This window comes from Argentina silus (genome assembly GCF_951799395.1).
Source record: "Argentina silus genome assembly, chromosome: 15".
NCBI lineage: Eukaryota > Metazoa > Chordata > Actinopteri > Argentiniformes > Argentinidae > Argentina > Argentina silus.
In genome coordinates this window covers 10023420-10042570 of record NC_139669.1, presented here as the reverse complement: position 1 = coordinate 10042570, position 19151 = coordinate 10023420, and the positions used below count along the sequence as shown (strand labels likewise).

Here is a 19151-nt window from a genome sequence, read left to right as displayed (position 1 = left end):
CAATTGATACGTTGAGATTACATAACCCCATCATCCATTTTGTGGCCCATCTGACAAGTGACCCCCCCCCCCCCCCCCCTTAGACGTCCATTTACCGTGTCCCATTAGATCTCTCTCCGGCAACATAGCTGGGTTTCCGCACCACTCAGCACTGAGGCGGCTTTACACACCTAATCTCAGATTATCCACAAATCCAGACCATACCTGGAACTGCCCCAAAGTCAATGCCTGAGCAGTTGTGATGATGATGATTATGATCTAATTATAGCTCTCGATGTTGCTATTGCTGTCCCTAATAGTCATTCTCATGCTCTGTTTATTGCCCTGATTGGCATCCCAATGCCTACTGCATCATGAAAGAGTGAGACTGTTGAGAGAGTTTCTTTCAGTATCAAATAGGACAGGCTCACTCTGAAATACTATTATATTTATAAATACATATCCAGCTACTCATGGTCGTCAGCTCTCTACTCTTTCCCATACAGTATCGATACCATAATATGATTATGAGCTACTATTTCCTCCCCTCCACCTTTTTCACAGATGAGGTGGTATGCTGTAAATCTTGGGCACATTCTTTTTTCTCCAAACTCTCCTCTTGCAATCACTCTGGTACATGTCTTATCTTAATATTTGTCTTATCTGTCCATAAGAACGTTTTCCAGAGCTATGCAGGCTTTTTAGGTAACCTGACCATCCTTTTTGAGGATAACTAGTGTTTTTCTTTTTTTCTTTTTTAAATCATGGTTAGCATTCTTCAGTCATCCACTGTAGAAGTCTTCTTTGGCCTACCAGGCCATTTGCAATTTCTGAGCTCACCAGTGCTTTCTTTCCATTTAATGATTTTCCAAACTGTTGATTTTGGTAGGTTTACTGACTTTCAAATACTACTTTCAAGCTAAGGAACCATTGGACTGTTAGTTGTAAAATAGTGAACTGTCTCTTTAAGTACTGTCCCTGCTCTTACTAACAAGAAGTTTGCAAATGCCTTGCCATAGTCATAATCATCTTTATTTGGTGGGTTTCGGCCAAGTGAACTTTTGTAAAGTGCTTTTAGACATTTTGTCTTTAAAAAAAAACCCTATATTTTCAAAGATTTTAAATGGGATGTCAGCAATTTCGATTGGAACTTGCTGTGCACTAAAACTTGTGGCTGGCTAGACGAACTGCAGTTTGTAAAATTGAAGTTGTGAGTGGTGAACAACCTCTTGGTAAAACCAGAGAACCTTCAGGTCAAACTGAGTTCAAAGTGTCTTGTTGTATCTCTAATCATCGCTAGGTGTCGTCAAAGAGGTCTTGATCACTGAGAGGACTTTCCAAACTGTTTTCCCCCCCTTCCCTCATGGTTATACGTCACTGACCCCCGCCTCGCGTCAAATCTTTTTTCTGTTGGGTTGTCAGGCGGCGTGAGACTCGCGGGCTATCGTCTTGTTGTTGAAATGAAATGCCTATTTAACAGCGGGTGAAGTATTTTGCCAATATCACAAGCTTTTATTCCGCCACCTGTTACTTAACAAATCTGAGTGTATCTGAAGTTGTCGTTTGATCAGTCGCTTGAACAGCAACATTTTTACATCGGAATAGTGAACATTCAGTGAATGGTAAGTCATGATAACCAGCTAGCCTTGGGCTTGGCTAGCAAGCCTTTGGCTAACAGTTACTGTAGACAGTAGTGTCACTAGCTACCAATACCAGCCTAGATGACTGGATTCAGCTCATTTCTAGTAGTTTGCAACAAGTAGCCTTCTAGGATAGCTAACTACATTTGGCTTGCTAACTCGTCTACTGTGATTTGAATATGCAAAGCACATTGTTGCATGTGCGTACTTTTACAGGTGTAACAAACAAGTGCCAAAATCAGTGGCCAATATCCTTTTCCACTTTTGATTCCATGAAATTTGACACCGGCTGATGAGGATATTCCTCAAGCGTTTGTTCTGTGGTTTGTTTAGTCTGGGAAACGTTGGCAATGTTGCCTGTCCTTCCAGGCGCATGATTATGTATGGCCTGGCAATAAAGAGACACAGGGTTCATTATACCATTTAAACTGTTTATCCAGTGTTGTGAAGATCAGATATAACTATCAGTAGATAAATATGATTTTTTAGACCTTTGAGGCTTAGGTTGCAGTATGGCTTCTACCATGTCATGTCAGCTTTTTAAAAGCAGCATGAGAACTAGAATGTGCTTCTTGTCACACAGACACTAGAGGTTGCAACAATAGTCCTACATTGCCATTCTCAACACTATACCATTGTGGCAGTCAGTTCAGCTGGCTGTCATCATTGTGTAAGTAAGGATTCTACCGTAGTCCTGGCTGACTTGTCAGTTCAACCCAGTATGCTCGATATAAGTTGCATTTCAGTCATCCATGTCACAAACTGACAATGACATAATCATTGAGCAAAGACAGTATGGAAGACTCCTCTCTTCAAAGACCTGTATGTAACTCCCTCTCTCACTAGTGCTTTGCCTCAGGTGCATGTCGTTACGTGGAGAGACTTGATCTTGCTGTGAACATGGGTTTAGTTATTCTAGATCATGATCCCCAATCTGGATTTTCTTCATTCCTCCACCTACAGCTCAAACCGTCTTTTTGTACCTCTGTGTTTGTGTAATTGCCATGGATCCTGGGTAAAGCATTCAGTCGACTAAAAGAGTTGTCAATATCTTTGGTTAAAAACATGCACAGAATACAGATACAGAAATGTATGAAAATAAGACAAATGGCTGAATCTGGTGCACCACCAGTGAAACGCCATCCCTGATAGAACCGTGTGTGTGTGTGTGTGTGTGTGTGTGTGTGTGTGTTGGTTGGGTTCATGTGCTTGTGGAAAATGGCAAGCTGTCTCAAAGAAAAACAGTGAGTCACACGAACCACAGTGTACTGCTATTCCTGAGATCCCCTCAGGAAATGTGGCTGTAGTTACATAGTTCAAAGGCAAGCTGGAAGCTACACATATGATCGAAGCATGTTAAGACTAACACGCATGTACGTGCACACACACACACACACACACACACACACACAGACCCACACACACACACACCTTATTGAGCTTCCTTTATTATTTCAGTCTCAGATTCCTGTGACTCTGTCTACAGGGCTGGTTCTCCCTTGTGTGTGGACCCAGTGGTTTCTGAGAGTTTAGCCCAGGTTCGGAGGGGATGAGCTGGGCTGAGGAGGACTGGACGGTGGGGCTGTCGGGCCGGGCCCTGCAGAAGGTCAAGGAGCTGCAGGTGCAGCAGGAGAGGCTGAACAGAGAGAGACAGCAGAAACAGCTGCAGCTGGACAGCACCCAGACTGCACTTAACAAACAGACTGTCAAGGTACTCCTCCATTCCCCACACCTTGGCATAGAACTGAAGCTTTTTCTCACTTGCTTTATTCTGCTGACGTTTGTCTCTTCTCTAGCCAACTCCGTGTAAATAAAGGGTTGTCCTGGTATTATTTTGCCAATACCTAAGCTCACCTCTCTCTGCCCCTCTCCCTCCCCCCCCCCTCCCCAGTATGAAGAGGTACGCGGGGAGCTACAGGGTGTGCAGCGGGAGCTGCAGGGGACCCGTGAGGAGGCGCAGGCAGGTGTATGTGCACGGGAGCGTCTTTCCCAGGATCTGCAGGTTAAGCAGGCCCAGGTGTGTTCGCTGGAGGGCCAGCTGGACTCTGCCCGCACCCTCACACACACCCTCACGCAGGAGGTCAAAAGGTGAGTGTGTGTGTTTGTCTGAGAATGTTTGAGATTAGGAATTGCTGAGAGGTGGTAACTTAACTAAAATGTAAAGATTTTATAGAGAGGAGGTATGTGTTTATGTAGTTGCCTTTTTGCTTACCTTTCCTCACCCCCCCCCCCCCCCTCTCCTCCTCCTCTCTCTCTCAGGTTGGAGGCGGAGCTGGAAAAGTTACAGAACAGCAATAGCTCTGGAGACTCCATGTTGTTTTCCACCCCATGCTGGAGTATGACCTCACCATGGGACCACAATGGTACTGTACACTCTCGAACTGCCCACTCCCTCCCCAATCGCTCTCCTCTTGGGGTCCCCAGTACTTCCTCCGGTACAGCTCTTAAGGTCTATAAGGCCATAGAGCTCTCTCTCCCTCTCTCTCTCTCTCTCTCTCCCACTTTGTTTCCCCCCTGAGACTCTCAGTCCTCTCCTCCTCTGGTCCTGGTCTCAGGCTGTGTATGGGATTAGTGCTCTCTCTTAAAGGGAAATCTGCGATTCAAACAACAACAAAACGGTCTCCCTGCCACTTTATTTGGTAAACAGCTGAGGGATGGCGCATATTCATAGATGGGGACTGTCCATCCATGAAATCAAAATTACAGTTTTAACCATGTTTTGAAACAATGGAGCAAAACAAGCTTATATTTTGGGTTCTGATGGAGTATCACCACATGCACATAGACTGCGACAAAATGATTGTTTCCCCCCTCTTAGCATGATGTGGTGAGTGGGAGCTCGAGCTGGGTGGTTTGGTTTAGGGTTAGGCACTGTTTGAGGCTAACCAGTACTGCTGTGGTGTTGACAGGTAGCTTATAATATCACAAAGTAGTTTTTAAACTACCGCTGGAGTACCGGAACGCATTTTACCGAACATGTAGGATTTCTTACATGTGTGGAATCCAGAACCCAATGCAGACTCGTGCAGCAGCCGAGTCACAATCGTGCGCAGCGCATCCCATTGAAACCAATGGACTTCCACTGGGCTTCAACCGCGTTGCGCAGTCTATGTGCACGTGGTGTGAGACAGTCGAACTAAGCTCATGAGGCATTTATACCTTACATTCTTGAAGAATCAGTGGCTATATATCATTCATTTAAAAGTCCAAAAATGGAGGTACCAATCCCAGATTGCCCCTTTAACTCTAGTCTATGTGTGTGACTGAACTTCAGTGCGGTCTGTGTGTTTGCCCTTGTAGGAGGGAGACAGGAGGACAGGCAGGGACACAGAGGAGAGGGTGACAACAAAGCACTGCATGTCAGAGTGAGTCTTGGATCCATTTTGTGTTACTTGCCAATCCTAAACCCTAACCCTAACCCTAGCCCTAACCCTATATTTTCCATTTTTTGAAAACACCATATTCTCTAGAAGTGCTATCTAGCGCTCTGCACTTGTCTTGTCTTTATCCCGCCATCTCTTCTTCCTTTTCATCCATCTAGCAACAGCTTCAGTTCTCTGAGAGCTCTCCCATACCTCTTGGGAGCGGAGCCACCTCGCCTATGATCCCACGGCAACCGCCCAAGAGCACGCCCCATCGTCGCCCATACCACCAATCGGACTCCTCCACTCCCTCAGCTGTGTTTCCTTGGGAACGGAACGACCCGAAGCCCGCTGCCAGGGGATGCCCCGCTCCTGCTCCCGCTCCCGCTCCCACTCCCTCACCCTCATCCAACGATGTCGTCAGACGAGGCCAGGACACAGGGGATTGTGGGGTGGTGGCGGAGCCCAGGAGAGAGACAGACAGTGAGTGTGGTTCACTCTGGTTCACCACTGCGTTCTCACTTCACAGGTCACTCGTGTGTTCTCATGTCAAACTCTACCAAGCACTTTGGTTTATGTCCCACTCAACAGTAGAGGCCACATCCTTTTACAGTGTTACATTGAGTTTTACATTTAATACACTGTGGCTGATACATTTTACACTATTATTTCATAGGTCTGTTCAGAGATTTGATTTCCAGTCGAAGGACATTATACCAGTATGTAGTTTGGTGGCTCATAGCAGGAAGAACACAGTTAAATGTAAACCAGTAAAACAGAGTTTCCTGTAACAGCAGGAGGCCACAGAGTGAGGGAACAGACAGGGAGAGAGAGAACACAATGTTTGCTTTAGGTGTGTGTGAGTTGGCCAGAGTGGTGTGTGTTTCGAGAGTGTGTGTGTGTGTGTGTGTGTGTGTGTGTGTGTGTGTGTGTGTGTGTGTGTGTGTGTGTGTGTGTGTATGTGTTTATGCCTGAATACCCTCCATTGTGTTCCTGGCTGCTGTAATCTGCATTGTGTCACCATGGCTCTACAGAGACAGTCAGACTGTCAGCACGGCCACTGGACTCTTCAACAGAGAAAACCAGACTGTCTGAATATACAGCAAAATGTGTCCAACTTGCTTGAAATCCATTAACATTGTGAAACTGGAAACTAGAGTAAAAGGCAACAGAAGAATAGAACTGATAAGCCCAGAATAGTTTGCCTCTTAGTCAGTGTGAATGGGATTCATTGTAGTGTATGGGAGTCTTTGTCCTACTTTCAGAATCATCAATAGTTGCCACTCTGTGTTAATCAATGGGGTACTAGTCTGACAACAGTCCGTTAAATGCCTTTCCCTGTTTGTATTCTCATCATATTATTGCATCATCTGCCTAAGTCTGCCCATATGCACTCTCTTTCTTCTGCTCTCCATCCCCCTTCTCTCCTCTCTTAATGTATTATTTAACGCGTGTGTGTGTTTTTCTGTCTGTCCGTGTGTGTGTTTCTGTCCGTGTTTGTTTCTGTCCGTGTGTGTGTGTTTCTGTCCGTGTGTGTGTGTGTGTGTGTTTCTGTCCGTGTGTGTGTGTGTGTGTTTCTGTCCGTGTGTGTATCAGTCCCAGGGTGTGCAGTGGAGCTGCAGGACCGTGTTAGGGTGTTGCAGGACGAGCTCCAGGCCGAGGCAGACAGGTTCAGACAGACCCAGGAGCAACTGGCCAACGCCAGGAGAGACCTCGGCACCAGAGAACACAGCCTCCAGAAGGCCAGGGACGAGCTGGGCTGCGCACACACACGCATCTCACAGGAGAGCGACCGGGTACAGCAATACACACACACCAATACCCGGTGTATGTGCATGCACACACATGTGCATGGAGAGTGACTACTTCTCACACAGACCCCCCCCCCCCCCCACACACACACACACAGGACAATGATCTGTATTGTGTGTATGTGTTGTTCAGGCATCGGCAGCGGAGCTGAGGCTGAGGCAGCTGCAGGAGGAGCTGAAGTGCCAGAGACAGAACACCGAGACCAGCCGCCTCCACGCCCAGCAACGCACCAAAGACCTGGAGAAACAACACCAGAGAGTGAGAGAGGAGGGGGGGGGGGGGGGGGGCCTGAAGGTGTGTGTATATGAGTGTGTGAAAGATGAGTCTCGGGAGAAAGACCTGTTTTATGGTTTGTTTAACACTTCACAGGATATTGCAATAACCTTCATTGAACCATTGAAATGAATCATTAGTTCTGTATGTCTACTCATTCCTGTTATGTGTGTTTTCCAGGACTTGTTGGAGCTGCAGAAAGAGCGGCAGGCTCTTGAGAAACAGCAGCAGCATGACGTCAACAAACTCAACCAAGAGATACAGCAAGCTAGGACATTACACAACGCACTACAGGCCCAGTGTGAGAAGGTACACACACACACACACACACACACACACCTTTCTGTCAAATTAGAATACTATTAATTCTATTACTTTTATGAAACCGATTCCATATCTATGACTTTCAGATTGTCTTTGTGTACTTCTTGCTGTTTCCTGCCTTTCCTCTCCCTCTTCTTTATCCTCTGTTTTTCCCCCTTTCTGTCTCACAAGGGAGTTCTGCTATGTGCTCTCAAGGTCAATGAACTAATGTCACTTCTCCCTCTCTCTCTCTCTCTCTCTTTCGCCTTGTTACATTCTTGCTATCTGTCTCACTCTCTTGCTTTTTTCCCTTTCTTCTCCCCTCTTGGTTTCTCACAGTGGAGGGTTGTTGAGCTGTGAAGGTAATAATCGTGTGACTGTGTTCCAGTGGAGGCTGGTGGAAGTAGAAATCGAAGGACGGGCTCATTGTAATGCATGGAATGGAATTATAATAAGCCTGTCTGCTGATTTCTACTTCCACCAGCATCCACTGCTGTGTTCAGATCCCTTAACTACTTGCTTTAGTAATCTGAGAATCATTTTTGATCTGTCTCAAATAGTCAGCGTTCTCACCTCAGGAGGTGTGGGGGCATGAGGGATGTGTTGGGGCTGGGAGATGGAGGAAATGGGGTAGAATTGGATGCGGGATGGAGGGAGGGTGAGAAAGTGCATGAAGGAGTAGTGTGATGTTTCTGGCATGCACTGCAAAAAAGGCCATGTTAATACAAAATAAAAGTTTGTGTTCGGTAGCTTGCTTCCCATATGAGACTCTCATTCATGTAGCTAACTATGAATATTGAACAATACACAATACAAATGCCTCTAGAAGGCCTTGCAATGCTATCTTATCAAATCCATCTGATTAGGCTTAAGGCATTCACTTTCCCCAAAACACACTGAACACAATGGAGTCATTGATGGTTTGGCTACCTCAAGTAAGATTGACATTACCATATATGACTGATAATGCTTTTTTAATCTGCCCACACATGCTTTTAAAGTGGTCAATCAACTCACGAGTCAAACACAGTCCTACAACTCCTAAAGGGACACTTCACAATGTTACCTTATATTCATTATCTCCAGCACAGTGTGTACATATGTGAAAAGAGCACTGAATAAACTGTTTTACCCCCAATGACATCAGAGGGGGTAATTTCCTTTGACTACAGAAAGTAGAAAATGGCCATTTTCACATTTATATAGACACTGGTATGGTGCTGAAGATAACAAATGAGGTTAAAAAGTGTTCCTTTCAATTACCTTGTTTGAGCATGCAGAGCCATCGGGCCTTCAGTGCATGCAACACTGGCAATCTTCAAATTGATTTATCGCAAAATGGATTCAGCAATTTGCAGGGACATTTTCATTGTAGTGTATGCATGGGAGTGTATGCAGAGGTTTGTGATTCTGTTATATGTAAGTAACATTACATGACATGTAAAACATTGTGTGGACCGTAGTTGGTCATTTTCCCCATCGTCCTCATTGTGTGTACAATATTGATACTGCACGAGTGAGGGTTGATGTGTATTTAGGAGAGGTATGTTATATAGATGTCTACATAGCCCCATCTTTTTCCTCCCTAATCTCCTGTTCCTCCTCTTTACTATCCCTTCACTCCATCCCCAGACTCCACTCCTCATCTTCTCTTCCCTTCTTCTTTGATCGTTTCCTTTTGTCCTCCCCTGGCCTCCGCCCATTCCTCCGGATTTAGAATCTTTTCATAACCCCCCCACCCCACCTTCTTTTTATTAGTTTCCCTTGGCTTACTTCAGTCAGGAGTATTCACCCCCCCATTCTCCTCTTCTCTCCCAGGTGTCTCTTCAGAAGCAGGCGTCAGAGAGGGAGGTGGAGACTCTGAAAGAGAAGCTCAAATGGACGGAGGGAGAACTGAAGGAGAGCCAGAAGCGAGAGTCACAAACCCAAATTAAACTCACGGTACACACACACACACACACATCATATAACAATACACACACACTGGTCATATAAACAATGCACACACACTGGTCATATAAACAGTACACACACAGGCTAAGCTTACCTCACACAATTATTGGCTGAAGTCCACAGACTAGACGTATCAATCAATTATTCATTTACTTAGCAGTGCGCACACACTGACCTCACTGAATAATTTAACAATAACTCAAAGTCCATATGTCACTGCTCTAGGATTGTATTAACTGTTATATATCATGAATAGGTTTATTAGTAGTTGTTTACGTTTACCCAGCTGTTGCTTATATGTGCTGTTCCCGCTGCCCTGTAGGAGGCGCTGCGTGAGAGCGAGGGGTTGAGTGTGACCGTGGAGCTGAGCAGGAGGAGAGTGAAAGGACTGGAGGAGGAGGTGAAGAGACTGACCCAAGAATTGGCTGAGGCTCTCAGGCTCTTCAAAGAACTGCAGGGTGAGGGGGAGGGGGCTGCTATTGCTAATGATTTTGCGGGTCGAGAAGGTAAAACGTGAGCTCTTATTTTTTCAAGATAAATAAATATGAGCTAATCTTTAAATCCCCCCAAAGACTAAATTTAAGAAGTTAATGATGTCTAACTACTCACTTTGCTGTACAAGCTCCCTTGTGATACTGCTACCCCCTGCTGGCCACTCACTGACACTACACACTCACTCACAAGAGCCAATATATCTGGTTGAGCATCTGAATGATAAACTACCTGTCAACATTTTCATGTATTAATTGATTACTTAAATAACTTTTTTCCTCTGTATTCATCTTGTTTCTTTGCCTATGTCCCTCTCCCAGACCAGAAGACAGCCCCTGTTGGCCCAATAACTCCAGTCCAGTTCTGCGCTGCTGGCCAGAACTTTGCCACTGTCTCACCACCACACCACACCCAATCTGCTCCCCCCCACACACCCACATCCCAGGCCAAGAGATCCTCCAGGGGGGAGCGAGAAAGGGAGGAAGAGGGGGAGGAAAGAGGGAGCGCGGGGCAGAGAGCCAAGTACCCTACAGACAGAGAACCTGGAGAGGGCATCGACTCAGAGCACGTCATTCCGTTCGGATCCTCCGACATGGCAATGGAGGGGATCTCTGAAAGGGGGGCATCCGCCATTGACAAAATCACACTGAACACACAGAGCATAAAACAAACTCAGAAGTCCAACCCTGCCGTTTCCCACGCTAACACCAAAACAGACTCTGAGGGTGAGGTCCAGTCGGCCCGCTCCAAACTGCCGGGCCAACCCTGCCCTGAGGGAGCTGCAGCCACCATGGACCTGCAGCATGAGAACGGTGAGCTGCGTTCAGAGCTGCGTGACGTGAGAGAAGAGCTGCAGAGGCGTCTGGACGACCTGGAGAGCCAGCGCAGGGCAGAGGCCGAGGCCAGGACCCGCCTCAAACAGCTAAGCCGCAAACATGCCAGCCAGGCCGAGCGCTCCAGAGAAAGAGAGGAGGAGGAGAAGGAAAGGAGGAAAGAGTTGGAGGAGGAGAGGGCCGAGACGAGACGATTGAAGGAGGCACTGGCAGCCCTGGAGAGAGAAGCCAGCAGAGAAAGGGAAAAGAGGGAGAGGAGGGAGAAGGAGGCGGAGAAAGAGAGAGAGCAAGAAGAGAGGGAGAGCGAGAGCATAGTGGTGAACATTCAGCTGAAGAAGCAGCTAGTGGAGGTGAAGGAGCAGCTCTCGCTTGAACGGGAGGAAAGGGAGAGGGAAAAGGAGGAGGAGAGGAATGGATTGATAAACAAAGGGATGGAAGGAAGTAGGGACCTGACTGTCAAGCTATCAGAGCTGGAGGCAGAGTTGGAGGAGCTGAAGAATCACAGAAGGCTAGAAGAGAAGACCTTGATGGTTGAAAAGAACACCCCACTGACGTATCTCACGCTCCAACACATCAACTCCAACTCAAACAATAACACTGCCACGGACAACGAGCTTCTACCATCACCGGACCAGCACCGCCTCCTCTGTGAGTCAACCAACTTACAGAACACAGCGGTTTCCATGGCAACAGCAGCAATAGATCTGATTCAGGACGAAAGAACCGTAATGACACCTACAGAACTCTCAAGATGCAGAGGTGAGGGGGAAACCATTGAAGAGGTCCAGAAAGGGGTGTCTACTTCAGGCCTAGTAGAAACCACTGCAGAAGCCCAGAGGGGGGTGTCTGCCACCTCAGACCTAGCCCAAGAGGTGGAGCGTTTGCAGGGGGAGAGTGCCAGGGAGGCTGGCCGTGCCAGGCAGTGCCAGGCCAAGCTGGAGGCCCTGCAGAGCCAGGTGACCAGTCAGACCCAGCAGCTGACCCTGGCCTTTGACCACCAGAGCCGCCACATCCAGGACCTGCTGGCAGAGCTGCAGGACAGGGAGACCGCCCTCCTCAGCCAGGGAGGGGAACTGCAGCGTTGCCAAGAGGAGCTGGTCTCACTCAGAGCAGAGAGAGAGAGACAGGGGGAGGAGAGTAGGCAGAGAGAGAGACGGGAGGAGGAGATAAAGAGGCCGATGGAGGAAAGAGAGGGGAGTGGGGAGAGAGCGACACAGGAGCAGAAGTGGCAGGCCACTGTATGCTTAGGACAGGCTGACACTCAGTCAGACACACATCAGACTACCCATAGCACTGACAGTGAAACTATCTCAGTGATGGAAGGGAGTAGAGAAATAACAGTGAAGACTGAATCACTGAACCCTCCTCAGGCCTCGTTGGCATCTTGTGATGGGCAGAGTCAACTGACTGTTCCACAGGAATGCCCTGTCACACAATCACATGACACACCGGCAGAAGGTGAGATGTTCATATCCAAACCTGACCTTCTCAATCAAATACCAGATAGTTCTACTAGTCTGGCCATCGTTCCTGTTGAACTTGATAACACACAGCAATTGGTGGAATCTGAAACATCTGCTCAGCTAGGTAGCAGTGACGGTAATGTCGGGAACACAGAGGAATTCCAATCAGAACATTTAACTAAGATGGATTCCACTGGTCAAATGGAACTCCCAGATAGTTCTGAGCTGAAAGACAGCCCTAGCGTAGACTGCACAAAGGATTCCCTTGACTTAAGGAGAGCTACTGAAGAGTTACTCTGTCTAGCCAAGACTGAGAACGACCGCCTGGCCGTCGAACTGGAGAAAATGACTGTGCTCTCCAACAGGCTAGAAGATAGAGACAGTAGACAGATACAAGATGGCGGAAGAGAGGACTTGGCTGAAGAACTGAAGTCTCTAAAACAGGAGAACCAACAGCTGAAAAGGAGACTTGAAGCTGTGACGGTCTCAGGGAAAGAAACAAGTTCTGTCAGTAAGCCAACACTAGCAGCCTCCTGTGAAGATCATGTCCACTCACCCAACCAGAACCGATGTCTGGAAAATGAACTAACCCCCTGCTCTAGAGCGAAGGAGACATTACTCTCTGCTGCTGTTGAGGTCAGTGACATAGTCAGTTCAGGACAGGAGATGACACTACAGGATGGAGAGAAACCCAAAGATGAGGGGAGAGGGGGAGGAGAGTCAGAGAAGGAGAGTGAGACAGGGGCTGGACAGGAGACAGATTCCAACACAGTCACCCAACCTCAAATCACCTGCTTGGAGAAACAGGTGGGTTTCACTATGCTAGAATTACAAAATACAAATAAGTTACTGGTACCTCATACAGTTAGAGAGAACTTGAATGAGAATTTAGAATGTTACAGACAGCATGTAGTTGTCAAGTTATATTGCAAACCTACACAATGCAATGTATTAGAAATATAGTTACAGATATCCATAAACCTTGACTACAGACATGCACAAGTACAACACTTGACCAAATGCATTTTTGCACCTCCTGGCCAGATGGTGGCGCTGCAGGATGAGCTGCTGTATCTCTCTGAGGAGAACCAGAGGCAGGCTGAGGAGCTGGTGCTGTGGAGGTTAACAGCCCAGACCCAGACCTCCTCTCTGGGCCTAGAGGACCCCACCGACCTCACCCCAGGCCACAAAACTGTGACTGTAATCAGAGAGGATGAGTTGCTCCTCTCCTGCTCCTCCAACAGGCTCTACGGGAGGACCCTGGCCTCAAGGTAACACACACTCATGCGTGCACAGACAGACACACCCGCACAATGTTATAGATTTGTTATTATGGAGTGAAACTTGTAGGAGCCATCAAGCTGTGATGATAGTAAAACATTCTACGCACTGCAAATGTATATTTCAAATTTCATCTGGAAAGTGATGTCTCTATAACCCGGTGGCAGCTGGAATGCTCATTCTATCTGTCTCTTTTCTTGGTCCAGACTGCAGCACTGCAACTCTCCTGAACCAAAGAGTCCCCAACACTCACCCAAAAAGACCTCAGGATCTCAGGAATGCATACAGGAGACTCCTGTGGTTAGCATGGTAAGTAACTTGTATATACTCTACCTCTTTTGTAAGTACAGATGAAATATCAGTAATTGTCCCTCACAGTGAAATCGGGGAGGGGACTGTGGATCTATCTGCGAATGTTCGTATGTCACACGCTATATCTCAGACACCACTGGGACAATTTTGACAGAACTTGGGTGAATGATGCGTCTTGCCATAGAGATCTGACATTTACAAGATAACAGTGATTGTCCCAAGGGGGGTGCTGTAGTAAACAACAGAAATTACACTGATTGACTGATTGTCACCAATTCACACAAGGAGGGGAGCTACATAATTCGTCAATATGTTTACTGTAGACTTGTTTACCTTTGTGTCTGTATACAAATTGCAATGTTTTTACTTGTTTAGGTGCTTGTACAAGAAAAGAATGTGGAGGACAGCTTTGAGCCCTCCAGGACCAAAGCAACACTTCACCAAGAGATGGAGAGACAGACAAACCGAATCCAAGGTACCTCTGGTGTGAGAAGTCATCAACACTCAACCAATGAAGATGAAGAAGAAGATGATGATGCAGATGATGCAGATGTCACCAAAGATGTTCACTTAAACTCAGGGCTCCAGACTAAAGCAACAGAGCATGCTGACAAAGATGGTGTGGAAGAAAAGACCAAACCTAACGCTCCAAGAGCAACAAATAAGAACACCAAGACCAAAGCTATCGAAGAGAATCTAGATATCGTAGGTGAAAATGATGTCCAACAGTCTCCCACTCGTCATGGTGTGGAGGCTGAATCCACAGAAGTGCCTTCAGCTGAACTCAAACCTCACAGTTACCATCAAGAGGATCCAGTCTCTTCAGTCCGTGGAAAACCCGGCCATCAGTCGAGCACCAACTCACCTTCAGAGAGGCAAGCTGAGGTGAGGATAGTGGAGGGCAAGGGTGAAAGGTCAGAGGTGAGAAGGGCAGATGGAGGTACAGTGCCCGAGAGGGTCAGCTGTGCAGAGGTGAGGAGTGCTGGCACTCAAACAGAAGAGGGCAAGGGACACCCTGCCACCCCAGCCATGGCCCCAGAACTAAAGCACGCATGTACACAGACCGAGGAGGTAGAAAAAGAGGAGGAAGAAGAACTTGCGGAATCTCCTCCTCTGTCTCCCGTCACGGTGTCCGAGGGAGACCGATTGCTGTTTTCCGGTTCCTTCCCGATCCCGGCTGATCCGGCACGCCTAGCAGAGCGCATCCGCCGCAACCGGAGCCAGATGTCTGCAGCGTATGACGACACGGAGTACGAGCCCTACGGTCTTCCTGAGGTGGTCATGAAAGGTGAGGAGTGGGGGAAAGAACCTGCGGTTTACGAGGTTACCATGTTGATCTCAAAGCACTTATTCTGTATAATCACCTCATCCACTACTGCTCTGGACCTATTGTTGATTTCTCAACCATTTACTTTGTTTGAGTGGTGGAGTTTCTCTGTTATGACAGGCCCCGCCACACATAAGAAATCATCTTGCTGACTAAACATGACGGCACTAACCATGAAGGCTCCTCAAAGCAGCACACTGAAAACCATCTCTTCAGTAGACACTACTGACACCGAATCACAAATATACAAAAAAATACAGGAACAACCTATGCCTCTCAACAACCCTTCAGCCCTGGAGGAAACATTCACATACTGCAAGCTTTAGATGACCAGCACTAAATGTTTACTTCTCTTCCTTCCCTCCTTCTCTCCAGGCTTTGCCGACATCCCCAGTGTTGAAGCCTGCCCTTACATCATAAGGAGGGGGCTTCTGGGTACAGCCTCTGTGCCCCTCCCACGGAGAGGAACTGCCCAGAGAGAGGCAGGGCAAGGGCAGGATGAGCCTGATTAAAACACAGTCACAGGTACAGGTAAGGCATATACTCACCCCTAACATGCACACCTGTCACCTGCATCAGACTGTTCACATTGATCTGGTTGTTTTTATAATATATTTTATTTCACACCACAAATGGATCTTGCCTTTTATGCATCACTGCGTGCAAACTGACATTGATCTCGCTTCATGAGTGGTCATGATTTGTGTTGCTGGAGAAAAGATTTGCCATCCAACAATTAGTCTTTCACTTCCATGTAAATTGGAATTTGTTTATTTTGTCTGTTTATGTTTTATATTGTCTGTTTATGCATCCAGGTTGACTGGGATAATCAGAAGAGATCTCCATGCCACTGCCCTGATGGATGGTACTGTAGCATCCAGGGGAGGCTGGTGGAGGTAGAAATTGGAGGACGGGCTCATTGTAATCCATGTAAACCATGCATTACAATGAGCCCATCCAATTTTGACCTCCACAAGCCTCCCCTGGTAGCATCGTCCCAGAGCGGGACACTGCCTTCACCAGCTGCTGTCCTTTATAAACACTTTTTATTTTCGTAGACTCATTGGTCTCTCAGCTCCTACTTTACAGATCTAGAGATTGCCTTGGTGTGCTTTAAGTAAAGAATGTTGCCTAGATGTTTATAGTGTTTTAATCACCTCCTCGCTACGGTTGTAGTGATTCATCATCTGTGGTTTAGGTCAGGGTCAGCCTGTTGTAAAAAAAACTTGAATTCTTATTTTGCCTAGCCTTATAATAGACTCTTGAATGTGTTTGTGTGTGTGTTCACGTTAGCTTTTGTACGTGTAGTGACGTGATTGTGGGTATGTCAGTTTGTACGAAACTATGTACAAATAGTAGGTGTACATACTGTATGTGCAACGTGGTGTGTCGTCGCAGTGTTTTCTTAATATTAACGTTTGTGTGAACATTTGAACGTGTGTGAGTGTATGACTCAACCTAACCTGAGTTTGTTTCCGCTCCATGTATGGTTATCCACTGTGAGTGTGTTCTCTCTCTTCCTCTGTCTCCTCCTTTGCTTTATTTTCTCTCCCTTTCTTTCCTTACACACACAAGTGCTTTAAAGCTCTAATACTCCGTTTTTCATGAGAGAAGCTCTATTTTTTATTTCAATATACAGATTTTTCTTTTTGTTTTGTGCATTTTTTTCCTAGATTTAATATATTTGATTTATATAACCTTTTAAAAGTATGCTTTCTTTGGGCACATATCATTAGTATTGTGCATTCAGTGTACAGAGGTTTATAGATCAGTTAAACAAAAAGCTGTTTGAGACAAATAATCTATTTCTTAAGAATAGATTTTTTGGCATAACCTAAGACACGTGTACATTTATTCAGAGGTGTGTGTGTGTGTGTGTGTGTAACCTTCAACCACTTCACTACATCTTTATGTACAGTACGTAAATTACTGTGTGGAACTTGTATTAAGCTAAATCATCCTTGGTTAAGATGATGATTGTATCCCTGGTCACCTGGGCCCAGTGTTTCAAAACTTTTAATCTGTATTAGATTGATCCAGATTCGTCTTTGCTATCCAGGATCAGATCGAGCTGGCTGATTTCCCCTATACAACTCAAAATCAGCCAGATAGATCTGATCCTGGATAGCAAAAATTAATCAGGATCATTCTGATCCAGATTAAAGGTTTTGAAATACTGGGACCAGAAGATACAAAAAATCTCTCTTATTATTTTTAACATTATTTTGGTCATTAAAGTTGACGAAAAGAGATACATTGTGAAGTGGTTTTCTTTTCTTGCATATTTGCATTTGATATAGTTGCAGTCTGCCTACTATTGCTGCAGACAGGACACAATAAAATAATCTCTGGGATCTTTGGACCCTTGGTGGTGAGACCATTTGTAGGAGTCCCACTAGAGCACTGAATTCTTTCCATTGTTTATGACACTTTTAATGTGAATGTATCTCTGTGTCGATGTTACGGATAGATTAAAAGTTGATCTCAATTTGTCTTGTGTCCGTGCCTCTTTAAGTGCTTGTCTTTCCACCCCTTAGGTCTGTTGGTCGGGCAGAGAGAGAGAGAGCTGTTTTCCATCTTGTACAAAAGGTGCCAGTCGTATTTATTTTTCTACCTCGTCATCATTCTTAGTTCGCTCTGTGGTGGGTGCCCTTGAAATGATGCCCATGAACATTCACTGCTGCTGGGGTTGCACTCTTTGCTGGTGTCCAGCACAGTCTCGTTACTTTAATATGATAGGGGACCCAGTATGTTAAAACACCAGTCCTGATAAAAAAGACCATTGCTCCTGTCCCACTCTAAAATTGTTCTGCTTACAATACTGATTTGAAGGGACTATGTAAGTGAATGCTGTGTTGTGAATTCCCTCTTATAGCCTGCAAGTTGAATAAAGTGGCTACTATTGCACTCTACTTCCTTTGTCCTCAAGAGACAGATAGATTAATTAGATATGAGTTATAACCTTTCCTTTATAAGTCACTCTAGTCAGAAATACATGGATTAACAATGCTAAGCCCCCCACATCCCCATCAGGAAACAGACATGTCCCTGTTTTTCCTCCAGTCATAACTTCATCATGCTCACAGTCGCAGAAATGTAATGCCCCCCCACTCCTCCGCCCCCCCACTCCTCCGCCTCATCCTTTCTTCTGCCCCTCCTCCTAGAATCCACCTCTCCTCTGTCAGGGTGATGTATTGTCCTGAACATGGGGAAAGACCTTCCTACGTCCAGACGTACACACACACACACACACACACACACACACACACACACAAACACACACATACTCTCACTCCTCAGTGCACGTTTGATGGTGAGAGGAGCCGGCATAAAGAGAATACTTCGGACTTGACAATTTCCTAATAACTCAGGTAGGACTTGAAGGCAGTTGCTTCATCAGCAATCTTTTTAGATATTATGTGCTCACCAATCTGTTATGAATGGCATCTGTTCTAATCTTGATGTTTATATAGGCTGACTTGTTTTTGTTGTACTGACTGAAAGGGTGAACTGGTCCACATACACATACTGTACTGGTAGCCTATGAGTGTTCTTTCCATGTTTAGCTGTTGGGTATGTAGTTCTGGTAGGGTGGTCAGTTCATCATAGTCTAAAGTTTTAACTGAGAGTTTTAAAAGTTTTAATGGATAGTCGGTAGACATTATTTTGTGTTTTTCTGACACTATGGGGCGGGTTCCTGGACAGAGTTGAATTTAATCAGATGGTTTGTGTGAGGTTGCTTAAAAACATGGGATGGAACACAAATTGTTTGCCTTGTGGAGAGCATTGGAACAACCTGACTGGGGCAGTAGATCTTAATATTAAAGTAGATCTTAAAAGTAAATCAGGAGTATACCGAACAATGGAGCCTCTTAATCCTAGACTATAGATTGCATGTCTAAAATGTTTGCCTTCTGCGGTGTTCATGGGTCATTTCCCAACATTGCCATTGACTAACTGCCTCTGGCTAATTTAAGACTTCATTAGATTAGCTCTAATCTTCCTTCTGGAAATCAGACTTTTTAAATCGAGACTAGGGAAAGCCTGAGACCATTTTAAACCATGTCTGAGAAATGCAATTTCAGTTAGTCCAGTTTAAAAATTCAATTTAGTCTTGGATT

General features: G+C 45.9%; 1 protein-coding gene across 2 annotated transcripts; it reads left to right on the top strand.

The window, feature by feature from the left end:
* The first annotated feature begins 1449 nt into the window (after positions 1 to 1449).
* On the top strand, positions 1450 to 17282 carry LOC310815972 (uncharacterized protein). Of its 2 annotated transcripts, none has more exons than XM_083685943.1 (17): positions 1450 to 1601; positions 3106 to 3330; positions 3511 to 3707; positions 3879 to 3982; positions 4920 to 4984; positions 5161 to 5464; positions 6578 to 6777; positions 6926 to 7051; positions 7247 to 7375; positions 9188 to 9310; positions 9645 to 9780; positions 10135 to 12917; positions 13155 to 13381; positions 13598 to 13700; positions 14079 to 14991; positions 15406 to 15561; positions 15846 to 17282. In XM_083685943.1, the coding sequence occupies exons 2-16, from the start codon at positions 3169 to 3171 to the stop codon at positions 15540 to 15542; spliced, it is 5709 nt and encodes a 1902-aa protein (XP_083542069.1). In that variant the 5' UTR covers positions 1450 to 1601; positions 3106 to 3168; the 3' UTR covers positions 15543 to 15561; positions 15846 to 17282. The 2 variants fall into 2 exon arrangements, with proteins under 2 accessions (XP_083542069.1, XP_083542070.1); XM_083685944.1 differs by having other exon boundaries at positions 15406 to 15555; positions 15846 to 15871.
* The last annotated feature ends 1869 nt before the right edge of the window (positions 17283 to 19151 follow it).